The following is a 19,334-nucleotide window of genomic DNA, read 5'->3' on the forward strand; positions in this document are numbered from 1 at the left end:
ATTTAACGAAAGGGAAGGGCGCAGATCGTGGATGCAGACGCATAAAGTCCTCGCTATTTGCTCTTCGTGTAGCTTCGAGCACAACATCCAAAGCAGAAGTGCAATGCATAGCTTAGAGGAATTCGTTGCGGAAACTTTAATGAATAAATAAATTGAAGAAAAGAGGGGTGAAAATTTTAAACTGCCACTCGGGCAAATGATCTAGATGCCAGGAATACCACGCGGATTCAGAGATCTCGCTTCGCTGACACGAGTTTGCCTTGTCTTCTAAATTAATTAATAAAATGTCGAGTTACTGGGAATTAAGAGCAGTCCCTAATTAAATCCGAGAGTGGTGTTTCTTCGAGGGATGTTCTGAACTAGCTCGCAGTTTCGTGTTAGACGCTTGTAAATGTGAATTACTGAAACGAGCTGTTGAGCATTTTAACATTGCGGTACATGCTTGTTCCTTTTATATCATTTCTTATTATTTAAATCCATGACAGTCGTCAGTTATTCGTAGTAATGGCTCTAATATTTTGTTGCCCCTTGAGAAAGGAAACAAGGGAGTTAAAAAAAACTGTGTTGTGAGAGACGCATATTTTATTAACATGAAATTTCAATAAAACAATTTACAAGATAATATTATCCGACCCTCATGTGGTCTTGAGACCTTGTGCATTCTTCGTCTTGGCACGCTGGCTCATACACAGCGCGAAGCTATTAACAAACAAAATCACAAGGGCTTCCGACATGAGCAAAAGTATTTTTAACAAAGTGAATTAAAACAGCTAAATTACTCTACTGGAGATTCTTGCAAAATATATAGTGACTCGCTCCATATATTTAAAAATTCAAAATTGTTTATTCAAGAACTCGCTTTAAAATAATTACTGGTTAACAACAATAAACCTGTCACATTTGAGTCTCAGAATTATTTTATAGGAGCCTCTACCAATATCGTGTTTGAAACTCGCAACAACTCAAAGATGTGTTTAAAAAGTATGACTTATCATTGAAGTGTAATTTTGTCTATAAGCTTAAGTCTTTAAGAAAACATTATATATGTAGAACACAAATTTCTGTACACCAGAGACACTTGCAGTTATAAAAATATTAGACTTGGTGTTTCGTAAAGCATATCAACACAACATGTTTGTTTGGCATTGTGTTTAGAATAAAAAGAATTTAAAAAAATTGGTTGTCTGTAATATTAGTTAGTTTACGGACGATAGTTTAACGTGACAACGTCATAACAAAACATTGATGAAATGATTGCATACTTTTATGTATAAAATTTTATCATTTTTATTGATTTATCACTATTTTGTATGGATACAAAGAAGGAGTGAAATTAAATCTACCATTTAATTGATAAATTTACTTTTATTTGCACTCATTAATTCAAATATGTTTATTACTTTAACGAAGAGATTATTTTAACAATAACTTTTATACATGTTTGTTACTTAACTTCTTCCAATCTGTGTTATTCTGTTAAGGATAGGACGATGATAGGAAAAGTAGGAAACGAATGGGAGTGTTTCAAGGTTAATGTGCCTCGAAAAAGTCAAATCGATGGTTGTTCCAATTGAGTGGAAGAGAGATAGAATATTCCGTTACGCAGATTGTCCTGTTACGCTGTGTCCCGTTACGCTCATTGTACGCTTGCACCGCATCTATCTCTCATCCACTCGATTGGAACAACCATCTATTTGACTTTTTCGAGGCACATTAAACTTGAAACACTCCCATTCGTTTCCTACTTTTCCTATCATCGTCCTATCCTTAACAGAATAACACAGATTGGAAGAAGTTAAATAGCAAACATGCATAAAAGTTATAGTTAAAATAATCTCTTCGTTAAAGTAATAAACATATTTGAATCAATGAGTGCAAATAAAAGTAAATTTATCAATTAAATTGTAGATTTCATTTCACTCCTTCTTTTTATCCATACAAAATAGTGATAATTCAATAAAAATGATTCAATTTTATTCATAAAAGTATGCAATCATTTCATCAATGTTTTGTTATGACATTGTCACGTTAAACTATCGTCCGTGGACCGACTTTACAGACAACCAATTTTTTTAAATGTAAATATACAAATTTACAAAAAAAAATTATTACAGTGTACGTAGATCGGCTGACGACCATCATCGCATCCGTCGAGCCGCCACTGTGTTCTGGTCCTCACACACACACACACGCACACACACACGCCTCCGTGGATGTCGCGCCTCGCGATCTCTGACGTGAACCTCTCGCCGCGCGCTGGTTCATGTTTAACCAATGAAGCCCCGGCGACGAGCAAGGCGTGACGTCACAATGGCGCTGGAGCAGACGCCGCACTACGCTTCCAATCCCCCTCCCCCCCCCCCTTCGCCTCCACCGGGGTCTATTCCCCCTCCACAACCCGCCAAACCCACGTTCTGACGCGTGGTTCGCGAAGACGTCGCGCCGACACCTCCGATTTTCTTTCCTAACCTAACTAAAACTAAGTGTATTTTGGAGGGGTCCGGGTTAGGGAGGGACCTAGGTGCGTCTCAGGCCGAAGCCTATACGCCTAGTCATGCTGGGATTAGCCATGCAGGGAGAGGGTCGCATGCATCATGTGCTAGGAGGGGATTGGCCAGCCATGGCAGCGATTGGCGCCATGACTAACTCCCCTCACTCTTAAATCTAGACTATAACTAGAGATAGGTTGGGCCCAGATAAAACCTGCATAGACACAGGGAAAATCCTGGGCACATTCATGCGGGATGCAAATTGGTATGCATTACGTGTAGGAATTTACAGGAGACAGAGGATGGTCTGGATGAAGTGTTGGACAGCGTAGAAAAGAGTCTACCATGCGGGGGTTGGGCACTTGGACTCGTGGTCCGCTTTGAATTTTATTTGTATCTGCAATATTTGACCAGGGACAGAAACGCCCCTGGTGGTGAGTGGTTACACTGACCACTCACTCCGCCGCCAGTCAGCACCTATAAAACTAAGAAACTTAAGACAGAAAAAAAAAGATAAATCACTTACAAACTAGGCATTTCGTTACGAAATATGCAAACACCCAACTCAGGGATGGACGTGCAGTGCTTAAGATAAAACTAAAATAAGACACCTCCTGTTATCCCACGCGTCGCTAACAACGCCGCGGTCCTCCGGAGCCCATAAGGGCGTGAATCGCCCGTCCTCGCTGGCGGGGCGCGGCAGATGCCTCGGAGGCTGTCTGTCTCCCGCAGGCACACTTCACATTCAGGTTTCTGATTGAACTCGTTCGCTCGAAAAAGCACCTTGTTGGCACCAAAACGCCGTAACCGTGACCTGCTTTCAGTTAAATAGATTGAATTTTTAGATGCTTAATAGCTTCTTGAATAAAAAATTTACATCCATCAATAAAATTTTATTCAATATTATTTCTGTCCATCTACTATATATCTAATAAAAATAATACGTCCTATTTATCCCATTTACAATTTTAAAAAAAAATAGTTTTTAAGAGAAACAGTTTTAAATAATATTTTTATCGTTAATTTAAATAAAATAAAAATTAATCAATACTTAAAAAAAAGAAAATGGTTAAATATTTAATATAACTAGGGAGAGCTAGTAAATTACGGAAATTCAAAAAAAAATCTAACTGGCTGGGTTTGTAATTATTTTTCCCTTCTTTGTACGCAAGTACAAGCAACTGAGTGTTTATTCATTAACGGCTGTAGAAAAGGAGTAAACAAATACTGAAAAATTTTCACGAATTAGTTATCTTGTTTGATTTGAATTAATTGATTTAGCAGTTGGGTTCTCAGGTCTCTCGCCGGCTTTCCCGTCATGCTGCCGTAGCAGGAAAATAAAATATGTCCATTTCCCTTCCAAGCACGCGTCCGTCCTGCGCGTGGTTGTTAACCGGTAGGTTGGTAAACATGGCGGTCAGCTCACGCGCACGCGACCTTCTGTTACTATTACTATTGTTATTTTTGTTCAAGTCGTGAACCCAGCCTTATTGTGTGGGAAGCCTTCTTTTCACATACGATAGAGCCAAACAACCGATCGTGCATCTTCTGTTTTTTTTTTTTTGTTCATTGTAAAAGATTAGGTTAGCTACATTATAAATACTTTAAAACATTGTGGACGGTTGATTTAGTTAGGGTAGCTACATTAAAGATACTGTGAAATCATTTAAACGGTTTCCTAGCCCTGGATAGCTACATATTAAAAAGTTATTTGCTAAGCAACCATAAAATGATTTTACAGCATTTTTAATGTAGCTATACTTACCTAATATAACCAACCAACCATCCACAATGTTTTAATACATTTATAATGTAGCTAACCTATCCTAATCGATCGCAAAATGTAATGCCACACCGGTTTATACAATGAGATAGAACGGGGGGGAAAAAAAGCGAGTATGAACTTCGGGGAACTTCGGGTGTGGCTCTCTCGTCTGTGAAATGAAGGCTTCCCTTATTGTGTCCGACGGGAAACAGGCGAGGTGACCGTTTCCGGCGCGGTCGGGAGAGGCAGGGCGACTACTTCCGCCGGCGCGCGAGGCGAGATCAATACACAGGAACTGCGTCACTGGTATTAAGTGCCTTGCGGGTTGCTGTCGGCGCAGGAGACGGGAGCAACAGCAAACGTTGTAAATCTCTTAAGTTGGCAGTTCTGCCGTGGGGGCTTCCCGCAGTTTCTTCTCCTTCTTCTTCTTCGTCGTCGTCGTCTTCATGAACTCTCGTCGCTCAAGGGGATTAGCGCGGGAATAAGCTTCTACGCACCTGGGTGGGGAGGGGGGGTACCGAATCAAACTTGACAATTTTCGGCAGCCCTGCTAAAAAAATTTTCTTCCGCCATCTTCCCGGCGTGTGACGGAAACAAACAGTGGGACAAAAACGGCCCGATGGTTTTGTACGTACACGTATGTCGAGCGTAACTGCGTGGCATTAAGCTCATTCGTAGAGACCTGTAAAACCCGCGATTTCAATTCCCTAAAGGATAGACTCCATGATCCTCTATGCACTCGTGCAAATTACATCTGCTGATTGGTTACCGACTCGTAACACCTGTTGACTGGAATGATCGTGATTCGCTAATTCTTCTGTTAAAGATTTTTCATTGGCCCAGAGTCCTTCAGATAAACTGTGGCCCAATCACTGAAGCAAAATAATGTCAAAAAGTATTTGGACTCTGTTCTATCGCGAAATGAATCCGCGAATTTTACAGGTCTCTACTCATTCGACAGCCAGATCACCAGGAAGTAGGCAAAGCTACGACTGTCGATGCGCCATTTAAAAAAAAAACTAAGTTCTTAAGAATGGCGTCTGTTTACGAATATCACTTAATAAACTTTTGATATCTCTTATTTCGTCGTAAAACCTTTGCTCTTTTTTTTTAGAGTGAAAGTGGTTTTCAAAACTGGCAATAGCATTTAACTAACTTTCGATATCTCTTATTTCTTCTTGTAATCTTTTTTTTTTAAGGGTAAAAGTGGTTTTCAAAAATTGACAGTGTCGCGCCATCGTTTTTGGTTCAAACATTTCTGTTCACAATTTTAAAATTAGCAATTTAACGTAAATCGCACCTTCGTACCTTATAAAAACTCCTTAAGGGTGTTCTATAGTCCTAATTTGAATGGTACACACACACATACACACGCAGAAGTTTTTTTTATTGTAATCTCTTTAACACTAACGTAGATATAAGGGAAAAAATGTTTTCGCCGAAGTTAAATTTTATATTTTTTTAACTATATTTTAGTGTTTTTTATTCCAGCGATGCGTGTATGTATATACATATATACACACCCATATTTACGCTACTCGCTACTACTTTAAAATAAAACCACTATATATTAGGACATGCATAGTTTGATGAACAAAACCGTGTCAAAACACCGTAAAAAACACTCTTAAAATAAAAAGAAATTTATCTCACTAGTAAACTATTTCAGTAGTTAAACTTAACCGATGTGTTTGCATATTTCCTGTCCCAATTCTCAGCCAATTTTGATATACGTGTGTACCAGGCGCGTTTCCTTCAAATTAAATGAAAAACCGGGCTGGTAACTTTCCCAAAATGTTGATCTAAAGCGGGGTAGTGAAAACGAAAACGAAAGCTTGTTTAATATTTAGGGGCACACGCTTGGCTCTGCGTGCGTGTGAGTTACACAAACAAATACGATCGACTTTCGCTAGCAGGCCAGACGTCCTAGCAGTGATTTTTTTTTCAGAATTAAAAAGCGGGCATACCTATCTCAAGTTTTCGAGGTCGAAAAATAATCATCATCGTTAGAGTTAGCTATTTATTCTCCCGACACTTAATTCTCTTCTCAACACGCTTTAGAAGATAGTCTCCTAAATAATTTGCGTCTATAGGTTTTATTTTTTTATAATCTCAACATATATAAACATATATAAATTATTTTATAAGTTTAATAATAGTTCATTAATTTTTTTGAGCATTTAAATTAAATTAATATTTTAATCCCATGAATTAAGAGCATAAAATCGTTTGGCACACAGTTTTAAATTAACATTTTGTATATAGCCTTAGTCGTATTATTAGAATACTAATTTTAAATAAATAAGAAATATGTTTAAACTGATGAATTAATGTTTCTATGATTTTGGAAAAAAAATATTTTTTATTGATTCCTGAATGATTCCCTAGAAATAAAAGTGTTTAACATCTAAGATTATAAATAAACAATAAATTCAAAACAGTATGCCACGTCATTCCATGCTTCCATTTCTTCCTGGATTTAAATATAAATTTTTTAAGTGATCAAAACTACAAAATAAAAACTAATTGATATAAACTTTTATAAAAAATAACGATAATTTTTTTGTGAATTTCTTTTAAAAAAAGAGTAAAATCGTGAAATTATAAAAGCTAAATAATTTATACAATTACCCTCTAAACAAAAACTATTATTTTGACGCTTGCGTTAATCTTGTTAAGTGGTGTGATTTTTTTGGCAGCATGAAAGGAATAACTCGACTTATAAGAAAACCATTAACCAAAATAAGTAACTGTAGATATGTTTTATAGCTGAGTCTCGACACGCTTACCGTAATTTAGGTTCATTGCCACCGTTTACCATGTACGGTGGGTTGAAAATTCAATCTTACCCTTCTAGAATTAAAAATTTTAATGACGTTTTTCGATCACTGCTATATTGCCATAAGTTTTGAAGTTAAATAATAAAAAAAAGACTTTCAGCTTGAAGTGGCGCCGGTTACGCCACTCTGAAGTAGTTCAAATTACTTCCAAACTTGGAGAGGGCGGTGAAAATCTTCCAATATCTTTAAACAGCCGTTAACAAACTCTCGGGAGTTTTAATATCGCGGAGGAAAAATACCAATACCCGCCGACCATCCGCAGCTCTCGGCACTTCAGTGAAGTCGTTATTAACCCTTGATGGAGATGGGGGGGGGGGTAAATAGAGTGAGAAAGAGAGTATGACCTCTACCCAGTTGCCGGCAAAACAGCGAATTTCAGCAAATGGCAGATGCAGCGGAGGAAAGGAAACTTAAATGTTCTCACGGCGCGACCCCAACTTTTATTCCGAGCTGCTACTTTATGGTGCTTAGTGAGTTAAACACCTTTCCGTCCCGGTTGAAACTTCCATTACTCTACGTTAAGTTTACAAGTAAGAATATGATCAATTAAACTTGAAAATTGAAAGAAAAAAAATAATTTTAAATGGTGAGAGCTGAACTTAAGTTTTTTCGACTGCAACCATCCTAGAATTTTTTTTTAAATCTTTAGCGCGCAGATTTCGCATTACATCATACACCAGACACGGGATCTCGCTTACGTTTACGATATGTTACTAGTATTGTTGGATTTTTCTTTAACTCCCTTCCTTGATTATGCAATTATTTACTCTTGGCGATTACAAGCCTGACTCAATTTGTTAATATCAACTTCTGCAACGTTAAAGATCTTTAATGAAAATAAGAGGGTTTCATGAGCCATTAATATCAATGTTACATTCTTTTCAGATATTGTAATATATGATTATCTTTTTTAAAAATTCGCTCTAAAGCGAGCTGTAAAAAAGATTGAATTTTAATGTAAGCTATTTAATTTTTTGGGGAATGAGTTTTCCAAACGGCGAGAATAAAATTTTAAAAAATTAAGTGCTATCAGTTTTGAGGGGATAAACGTTGTTAGTGGCTTTGCCCAATAGCCTGTACGTTCAAAAGTAAGTAGCACAAGAACGCTTCATTAAGTATTCCGTTTAATTCTCGTCGGCCTTTTCCGTTCGCCACGAGTCACGCAACCCGCCGGGCAATGGTGCTGCGATGCCTGCCTACTTACAGGCGCACCGATGACGCCATTTGCCGCCTCGAAAAGTGTTAGCAAGACGCTTCCACGCCGCTGTGCCTTGAGTGCCTGTCATTTTTAGCAATAAATTTCAATTTCCTTAATTTTTTTAATTTTATGCTGGTACTGCAAAAAAAATATGTTTGTATATTGTTTGAAACAATTCAATATTGACTTCTGTAAAAAATTCCACACGGAGAGATAAATATAAAATCAGTCAGAATTTTAGCTTCAAAGTATTTTATCTGGAATAGTATTATTTATATACTAGAATCTAGTTCACTAAAATAATCATAAAATCTAAACAACTTACGTGGGTTTAAAAATCCGTGTATGTGTATGCAGAAAGTGATTTAGTCTATTCCGTCCACGCGAAAAAAAATTTGGTTGTCTGTAGAGTCGGTTTACGGAAGATAGTTTAACGTTACAACGTCATAACAAAACATTGATGAAATGATTGCATACTTTTATGAATAAAAATGAATCATTTTTATTGAATTATCATTATTTTGTATGGATACAAAGAATGAGTAAATAGAAATCTACAGTTTAATTGATAAATTTAATTTTAATTGCACTCATTAATTCAAATATGTTTATTACTTTTTAACTATAACTTTTATACATGTTTGCTATTTAACTTCTTCTAATCTGTGTTATTCTGTTAAGGATAGGACGATGATAGGAAAAGTATGAAACGAATGGGAGTGTTTCAAGTTTAATGCGCCTCGAAAATGTCAAATCGATGGTTGTTCCAATCTAGTACAAGAGAGATAAATGCGGTGCAAGCGTACAATCAGCGTAACGGGACACAACGTAACGGGACACAGCGTAACGGGACACAGCGTAACGGGACACAGCGTAACGGGAACACAGCGTAACGGGACACAGTGTAACGGGAAAATGTGCGTTACGGGACACTTTTTCGTGCGTGCAGCCGGCGTTCATCGATTTATTATACGTTGTCACGTCAGAAAAAGACTCCTGCCTCTCCACAACAACATGTGCTTCTAGGCTCGTCTACAACAGTCCGAACCTGTGGGTGGTCCGTGTCCTTATCCCGATGTGAAGGACATCACATTGTGACAAGGAGAACCGCCCAGTCTACAATTGAGATGTCCGCTGTCCGAATCGTGAATCCAGTAAAGGTTTTTCGGTTTTTGACGTGAGAACGTCTAATAAATCGATGAAAGATGGCTGCACGCACGAAAAAGTGTCCCGTAACGCACATTGTCCCGTCACGCTCATTATACGCTTGCGCCGCATCCATCTCTCTTCCACTCGATTGGAACAACCAACGATTTGACTTTTTCGAGGCACATTAAACTTGAAACACTCCCATTCGTTTCCTACTTTTCCTATCATCGTCCTATGCTTTACAGAATAACACAGATTGGAAGAAGTAAAATAGCAAACATGTATAAAAGTTATAGTTAAAATAATCTCTTCGTTATAGTAATAAACATATTTGAATTAATGAGTGCAAATAAAAGTAAATTTATAAATTAAATTGTAGATTTCATTTCACTCCTCCTTTGTATCCATACAAAATAGTGATAATTCAATAAAAATTATTCAACTTTATTCATAAAAGTATGCAATCATTTCATCAATGTTTTGTTATGACGTTGTCACATTAAACTATCGTCCGTAAACCAACTTTACAGACAACCAATTTTTTTAAGTAAAACTTCTTTAGCCGCGTTGAGCGATTTTCGGTAAGGGAAAAGCTTAAGGGTCGCGTCACCGACATGCCAGTGACGTGTTGCGCCAGACTGGCGACGCGCAGCGGCCTGTGTACATGTACACCCATATATACACACTAATACATTGCATATACTTGACGGTATCATGTGCGTGTTGGACTCTTTTTGGATGGGTAAAATAAATTGAGTTCGCGTCACCGACATGCTGTAGTAGTAGTAATTGAAGTTAAGTTGAACACGTGAAAAAGTTTAATTTGTATATACTGTGCATTGCCCAGTGAACATATGACCTAGGTCTGACATCACTCTTAATCATAGTTAGGTAATGAATTTTTACGTAATTTTGACATACCACTGACATCTGTTGTGACTATAAAAATGATGTAAGGATAAATGATATCATGCTGACATCATACTGATGTTTATAGAAATCGAGGTATAGAGAGCTGAGAAAATCTGTATGAAATCATCTGAAGCCCTCGCCCGATAAAAATAAAATCAAAAATTTCAATTTTCAAAATTTAAAACCAATTGTTTACAATAATCTTCCAAAAAGTAAAACAAGAAAATAAAAAATATATATATATTTTATAGCCAATAAGATAGAGTCCAACTTTTATTTATTTGCAAACTACGTACATAATAATTTTACATGTGATCGTGACCTTTTATTGCTCTCTCTTAAATATTCGACATAATGCATTGTCATTTTTGTAGAGGCGTGGTGTACAACCACTAGTAAAATGCCGAGTTGTAAGTCGGCTGCGTATCGTTGTGAATAGCGCATAAGACTGGCGAGCGGTAGTTACCATGTTCGAATCCCGAGAGATACAATTTTTCGTCTTTTTTTTTTTTTTTGTATTTGAGTCACATTTAATTATTTTATTATATTTTTATAATTTATTAACAATTCAATAATTAATTCATAAATAATCATATTACTAACAATACTCGAGTCTTTTTTGAAGTTATTTGTGACTAAGTTTTCACTTTTTTTGACAGCCCCCATGACTGGCTATATTTTTTTTATTATTGTTTTCACGGTGGTTTTTGTTTTTTCAACGGGAACCGTAAACTCCAATATCGCGAGTGTTCTAATGTTTCTGTTCAATGCTACCAAAGAACGCAGGTTGGGAACAGAATGTTCAAGTTGACCGATGTAATTTGGACCGGGGGAGGGGGGGTTTCGGACCATCGCCCACGCCACGCGCGGCGTGGTCACGTGGACCAATCAGCGATCAGTAGGAACCGGAATATATTCGCGGATTCAATGACCTCTAGGATAGCCTCCATTATCCTCTGCACATCCCAAGTAAACACGCGTGTTCATTGGTTACTAAATTGTGAGGCGTCTCTACTGGGTAGCTTGTGATTTCGACGGCTTCTTTGGTCGATAGTCTCTCATTGGCCCAGAGAGCTCCAGTTAAACTGCGAGCCAATAGTAGAACCGGCAGAATTGTACACATGAATGAATTTCAGCCAATCACGGAATGAATCCGCGAATGTTTCCGGTCCCTAGCGATCAGGCGTCCGTCGGACGCAGTCCGGGACATTGCAGCCTGTGGACGGGGCTTGGAGCATTGTAGACGGGCATTGGATGCACGGTAGACGGGGCACGGAGCAGGGTAGACGTGGAACAGGGTAGACGTGGAGCAGGGTAGACGTGGAACAGGGTAGACGGGGCTTTGGGCAGGATATACGGGGCTTTGGGCAGGGTAGACGGGCCTTGGAGCAGGGTAGACGGGCCTTAGAGCACAGTAGACGGGGCTTGGAGCATTGTAGACGGGGCATGGAGCAGGGTAGGCGTGGAACAGGGTAGACGTGGAGCAGAGTAGACGGGGCTTTGGGCAGGGTAGACGGGCCTTGGAGCAGGGTAGACGGGCCTTGGAGCACGGTAGACGGGCCTTAGAGCACAGTAGACGGGGCTTAGAGCATGGTAGACATGGCACGGAGCAGGGTAGACGTGGAACAGGGTAGACGTGGAACAGGGTAGACGGGGCTTTGGGCAGGATATACGGGGCTTTGGGCAGGGTAGACGGGCCTTGGAGCAGGGTAGACGGGCCTTAGAGCACAGTAGACGGGGCTTGGAGCATTGTAGACGGGGCATGGAGCAGGGTAGGCGTGGAACAGGGTAGACGTGGAGCAGGGTAGACGGGGCTTTGGGCAGGGTATACGGGCCTTGGAGCAGGGTAGACGGGCCTTGGAGCACGGTAGACGGGCCTTAGAGCACAGTAGACGGGGCTTGGAGCACGGTAGACGGGGCATGGAGCAGGGTAGACGTGGAACAGGGTAGACGTGGAGCAGGGTAGACGGGGCTTTGGGCAGGATATACGGGGCTTTGGGCAGGGTAGACGGGCCTTGGAGCAGGGTAGATGGGCCTTGGAGCACGGTATACGGGCCTTGGAGCAGGGTAGATGGGCCTTAGAGCACAGTAGACGGGGCTTGGAGCATTGTAGACGGGGCATGGAGCAGGGTAGGCATGGAACAGGGTAGACGTGGAGCAGGGTAGACGTGGAGCAGGGTAGACGTGGAACAGGGTAGACGTGGAGCAGGGTAGACGGGGCTTTGGGCAGGGTAGACGGGGCCTTGGAGCACGGTAGACGCAGCGCGGGCCCATGAAGTATTCACGGCCCGTCCGCGTCTTCCCGGAACCTGACCCCGCTCTCCCCCCTCCCCCACCACCGCGCGGCGCGTCACAGGGACGTCGTGAAAGAAACATCTGGGGTCGACGCCCGCCGGCGCCGCCTGCAAGCCGCGTTTACCATCGATCCTCGCGGCCTGCGGAGGAGAAGAGCTGTGACACGAGGTGCGACAGACCGTGCGGGCCCGTGCAGTCACGTGTCCGTCAGCTGGGATAAAAGAATAAATACTTGTAATTATACTAGTAGTAATCAGATTCATTTTCTTACGTACATTTTACGTAGAAATTATTTCATATTACACATTTATAAACAAAGTTTTAAGTTTTCACTTCTGTCGGTGCGGCGAAAGCGTACAATGAGCGTGATGGGACACAGCGTAACGGAACAATGTGCGTAACGGGACCCTTTTTTGTGCGTGCAGCCGGCGTTCATCGATATATTAGACGTTGTCACGTCAAAAATTAACTCTGATAACCTCTGACGTTTACTAGGTCGATGTTTTTCTGCATCCCTAACCTGTTACCATTTCCCAAGATATTTTACTATTTATGTAATTATATAAATAAATTACAATATGTGTTTATTCTGGAAACTTAATTCTTTAATCAAGCATTGAAAGGATTAAATATTTCGACACTAAAGTTTTTTTTTTTCATTTCTTGTACATTATTTTATTTTGGACCCTTGAGACCTAGATTCGTATAAGATGGGTGTATACGTAGTGTTCTTTGTGATTCAAATTCGAGATTAGTATTTGAGAAAATTGGTATTCGAACCATCACTAATAAATACATTAATATGATAATACTATACCGCAGTGGAGAATGGACACAAATCTGTTTTAGTATTCTTTTTAATTAGAGACCTGAAAAATTCGCGGGTTCATTTCGTGTTATGCTAAAATTAGAATAGTGCTGCTTCTGACATTGGTCCACTGTTAATCTGGAGGACTGAGGGCCAATTAGAGACCCTCACTTATTGAAGTGTCGAATCACAGGCCACCCAGTCGAGACGACTCACAAGTCAGCAGCCAACGAACAGTTGGCATTTGCCCGAGTGTGTAGAGGATATTGGAGTCTATCCTGGAGGTCATTGAACCCGCGAATTTTTCCGGTCTCTATTTTTAATCAACGCAGAACTTTTAAAATGCCTAAGGCTCTGCTTCCCTTCTGCTCCTTATCCATCCCGCGCCAGACAGTGAATGTGATCCGGTTCCAACCAGAATTTGTCGCATGTGGTAAATGTGGTGGACGTTACCGTGGGGATATATACCCCCTTCGCTGCTTCATTCAAATCGCTTCACTCACCAACGTCCATAAAGTCATCGATGTCGTCGAGAGCTGTACAACACGGTTCATTCACTTGCCCTCCTCTGCAAATTAGATGCCGTTTAACGGAACAGGCTTTCTAACGCTGGTGAATGTTTGTTGTTTACCTTTTTTGACGTGACAACGTCTAATAAATCGATGAACGCCGGCTGCACGCACGAAAAAGTGTCCCGTTGCGCACATTGTCCCGTTACGCTGTGTCCCGTTACGCTCATTGTACGCTTGCGCCGCATCTATTTCTCTTCCACTCGATTGGAACAACCATCGATTTGACTTTTTCGAGGCACATTAAACTTGAAACACTCCCATTCGTTTCCTACTTTTCCTATCATCGTCCTTTCCTTAACAGAATAACACAGATTGGAAGAAGTTAAATAGCAAACATGTATAAAAGTTATAGTTCAAATAATATCTTCGTTAAAGTAATAAACATATTTGAATTAATGAGTGCAAATAAAAGTAAATTTATCAATTAAATGGTAGATTTCATTTCACTCCTTCTTTGTATACATACAAAATAGTGATAATTCAATAAAAATGATTAAATTTTATTCATTAAAGTATGCAATCATTTCATAATGTTTTGTTATGACGTTGTCACGTTAAACTATCGTCCGTAAACCGACTTTACAGACAACCAATTTTTTTCGAAAGCCAGAGGACGTAAATGTTCTAGGACCTCTCTCGCAGCCTCTGTTCCTTCTTCGTCTCCTGCTGTTTCCTGTCGAGTGCCGTCCGTATTTTTGAACCGTCCCTGACTTGGCATGCTTCTGGCTGCTTCTAGGAGTTTAATTTATGTTAATTTAGTTTGCAAGTAGTGCCCGACAAAGCCCTTAGCAGTCTCGGGGGCAATTTCTTGCGAGATAGCATTTGCATAAAGCATGCCGGGCAAGATAATCTCGGACGTAAAAAAAAAAATGTCGCAACTTGGTGCGCGGAGGAAAACAGCAAGTTTACTGTAGGAAGTCACTTAGGAAAATCACTTCACCTGCTGTTGAAGCTTTTAACGTAAGTTTAATTTGATTCATTTTGAACTCTGCTGTCTTTCGTGCGCCGTAACCAGATAAAGTTAAAACTTAGCGAAAATAATAATCGAAACATTTTAGTACTAGTGCCATAAAAAACCTTCTTACGCTAAGGCAGTTAAAAATGTTTGTCTTAGTGAGTGAGGCTAACAACTAATTAATTCTAAAAATAAACATTCATGCCCGAAGTGGGTTTCAAACCCACGACCTCGGATCCAGGACTAGAAGTAAAGTACACCAACCTAAAACCACAGAGGCTGACTTTTGAAAACCTTAACTTTTCAAACTATTCTTTTAACCCAAAGTTTATGGCCGTCGGTTACTCCCACTCAAGCACCCAGGCTGATAGACTGGAAACGCCCTGCTTCAAGAAACTTGGTCCCTGTAGCCATTCCCCCCTTACCCTCCCCCAAAGGGCCCTCCCCCATCTTAACCCACGTGACTTGCTCACGTGACCTAGTCGATGTGGCTCGCGGCTTGCCCGGGCGAAAATAGCAGGGAAACATAATATTCATTGACCCCGAGTCAGGTGCCCAAATAATCCACGTTTGTGCATGCATCTTTGTTTTATTTATTTACTTATTTATCTATGTAGGTATATTTTTTTGCTGTTTTTTTAAATATTAGGTTAAATTAATTTGTTTTACATAAATGACAGTCTAGTAAAAAGTAATTGATTTTTTTGGGGAGAGTAGAGGGTACACTGTTAAAATATTTGTAAAGTTATATATACAATGGTTTAGTAATTTTCTACTTTTGTTATTTAATTTGGAAAAATAGTACACTGGCCATTTATGCTGACAAAGGCCCATTTAATTTGCATTGCTTGCAAAGCGGTATTCCAATTAATTACGGATTTATTAGTATGCACGATGGTCAACTGGTTAAGACGGTAGACTAACAAAAAAAAAGGTCGTAAGTTCGATACTCCTCTAATTCACTCAGATTGACAGAAGTGTTTACTTTAACAGTTAAATATCATAAAATTAAAAAGCGCTCGAATGTACACATTGTTTATTAACAGCTAAAAGCAAAAACAACAATATTTTAAAATAATTGTAAGTATTACAAATTAACATGTTCAATTTTAATGTAAATATTCTTAACAATGCAATATAATTAACTGACTTAAGTTGCGAAAATACACATGCATGCATATGTGCAAACTCGTCCATCACAATGTATAAATACTCCAACAGCTATGAGATGACATATTAACCAAACCATAAAAATTGTACTTTTACAATTTTAATAGTATTTTTACTTTTAAAAAAAGAGTAAAAATATATCTTTAGATTATTGTGTTTGTATCTTTCCCAATTGCCTTACCAGACCCTCGCCGGCTAGATGTTATCACGCTCTTCTTCCCACGGGAATCTCATGACGAATCAAAAGTCAGGAAAGGTTCACCATTGACTTTACTGACAGGTTTTCGCGATAGTCTACAATGGTTGCCCTGACTACCGTAGTTATCGACCGGTCAGGTTGATACCTTACCGATAGGGGCATGTATTTTTCGCGAAGAAAAATAAATCTGATATCTCATCGGACTGCAATAAGGCATGCCAGCGCTGATTATCGATCTTTTTGTAATTGGCGGCCGTCTGCAAGAGAAGCCATTGCCCTTTTTTGGCCGGGGCCGTTCAAATCGCGTCTGCTTCTGCATAGCAGAGGCAGCACTGAGGTATAACTACTTGTATTAAAGCCTATCACTAGAGACCTGCAAAATTCGCGGATTCAATCGGTGATAGGCTAGAATTCAAATTTATATACGTCTTAGATAATTTTGTTATTGGCTTACTGTTCATCTGGACGAATCTCAACCAGGTATAAACCCTCAACCAAAGAAGGATCGAACCACAGACCAACCCAGCTGAGACGACTTACAAGTCGGCAGCCAATGAACTTGCGTTATTTGCCCGGGTGTACAGGGGGTATGTGCAGTTTATCCTGAAGGCCATCGAAACCGCGAATTTTACAGGTCACTACGTATGACGTATGAGTAGAGACCTGCAAAATTCGCGGTTTCGATGGCCTTCAGGATAGACTGCACATTCTCCCTGTACACTCGGGCAAATAACGCAAGTTCATTGGCTGCCGACTTGCAAGTCGTCTCAGCTGGTTTGTCTGTGATTCGATCCTTCTTTGCTTGAGGGTTTATAATTGTTTGAGATTCGTCCAGATGAACAGTAAGCCAATAGAACAATTATATAAGAGGTATATGTGTTTGAATGCTAGCCTTTCACCGAATGAATTCGCGAATTTTTCCGGGTCTCCACGCGATGGCTTCTCTTGCAGACGGCCGGCGAGTGCAAGGAACACTCCCGGGACAGTGCCGGGAGTGGACTCGCGGGCGAGTGTGGAGTGTGTGTGTGTGTGTGTGCGGCAGGCAAGGTGACGTTCTGCTACTACGCGAGCTGGGCGAGTGGCCGGCCGGCGGGCGGGTCGCTCTCGGCGGCCGACGTGGACCCCGCCCCCTGCTCGCACCTCGTGTACGCCTTCGCCGGTGTGGGCGCCGACGGCCTGATACAGCCGCCCGACGACCACGGCGCAGGTGAGCCCACCTCGCTCTCCCTCGTGCACCCTTCACCCCGCCGCCGACACCAGGGGTCTGCACGCCTGAGCATCCCGGGGGATTCTGTCCGCGCCGGGGAGGGTATCATGCGTAGGGACTGGAAAAAAAAATCCGCGGTTTCAACGACCACCAGGATAGACTCCACGATCCTCCTATGTACTCGGGCAACTATATCACCTGGTCATCGGTAGAGACCCGTGAAATTCGCGGGTTCAATGACCTCCAGGATAGACTCCAATATCCTCTACACACTCGGGCAAATGCCAACTGTTCATTGGCTGCTGACTTGTGAGTCGTCTCGACTGGGTGTCCTGTGATTCGACACTTCAATGAGTGAGGGTCTCTAATTGGCCCTCAGTCCTCCAGATTAATAGTGAACCAATGACAGAAGCAACACTAAGGTATAATTATTTGAATTTTAGCATAACACTAAATAAACCCACGAATTTCACGGGTCTCTAGTCATCGGCTACCGACTCGGGACACCTGTTCAACTGCGATTCTTACGATTCGATACTTTCTTTATGTTGAGTGTTTGCCATTGGCTCAGAGTCCTTCAGGTTAATTGCGGTCCAATCACTGAAGCGGGATTAAGATAAACGAGTTTGGATTCCAGCCTGTCTCGAAAGGAATCCGCGAATTTTGCCGGGCTCTAATCATGCAGCATGTGTAGGGGCATGCATATTTCCGAGACTAGCTGAAAGTTAAAAAGCTGTAGCGTCGTCTGTGTTTCTTTATTGGGTGATTCCGTTTCAAGTCCGTGTAGATTTTTTACAACACCAATCACAGTGAGTCAGTGCGGAATCAAACAAGTCCTGATTGGCCCGGGCAAAATAAGGCAACGACTTTTCAAGCTGACGGCTGCCAATCACAAGGAATAAACCACTGGTGCGGGTATACTTTGTTGCAGTCTAATGGGCGCTGAGATTTATTCGAGAAAAATGCCTGCCGCCTAACCGTGTGCTTTTGTTTGGGATTTGGCCATCCGCGGCAGATTCTGATGCCATGACTAACGCCCCGAGACTAAAAATTTAAGTTAACTAACCCCAGGTGAAACCTGCATAGACACCGAGAAAACCCTGGCTCATTCATGCGGGGCTAAATATTGCAAGCGTTAAATGAGGAGGACAAGAAGGATTGCTAACAGTTGCGCATTCACTTTGGGCGCTTCCTGCCTCCGGACACAAATTTCAGTGACGGACACGGGGATTCGCCTCGCGTAAGGTAGTTGGTATTTAAAAAAAAAATAGAAAACAAAATTAAAATTATAACACATACAATGCTACAAAGTTTCAACACGCAGCTGGTCTGGAATTTTTTTTCCGTGAAAAGTACATGGAGATAGTTGTTAACGGTATTGTCATTTCGGACTCAGAACACGTATCAGATTGGACTTGCAGTGTTTATGAAAAGTACCGATGTTATCCTGAAATATTTCTCGTGTTGTTATTGGTAGAGACCTGAAAAATTCGCGGGTTCATTTCGTGTTATGCTAAAATTCAAATAATTATACCTTAGTGCTGCTTCTGCCATTGGTCCACTGTTAATCTGGAGGGCTGAGGGCCAATTAGAGACCCTCACTCATTGAAGTGTCGAATCACAGGCCACCCAGTCGAGACGACTCACAAGTCAGCAGCCGATGAACAGTTGGCATTTGCCCGAGTGTGTAGAGGATATCGGAGTCTATCCTGGAGGTCATTGAACCCGCGAATTTTTCCGGTCTCTAGTTTTTGGACGCCGTGTTCCACTGTCCT

General features: G+C 40.8%; 1 protein-coding gene across 1 annotated transcript in view; it reads left to right on the forward strand.

The window, feature by feature from the left end:
- Positions 1–19,334, forward strand: part of LOC134541856 (chitinase-like protein 3) — an 80,674-nt gene that overhangs the window by 39,246 nt on the left and 22,094 nt on the right. The window contains exons 3-4 of the mRNA XM_063385555.1: positions 12,632–12,816; positions 17,395–17,559. Of these exons, the coding sequence (XP_063241625.1) occupies positions 12,632–12,816; positions 17,395–17,559 (350 nt within the window). The remainder of the gene's footprint in view (positions 1–12,631; positions 12,817–17,394; positions 17,560–19,334) is intronic.

Source organism: Bacillus rossius, assembly GCF_032445375.1.
Source record: "Bacillus rossius redtenbacheri isolate Brsri chromosome 4 unlocalized genomic scaffold, Brsri_v3 Brsri_v3_scf4_2, whole genome shotgun sequence".
Lineage (NCBI taxonomy): Eukaryota > Metazoa > Arthropoda > Insecta > Phasmatodea > Bacillidae > Bacillus > Bacillus rossius.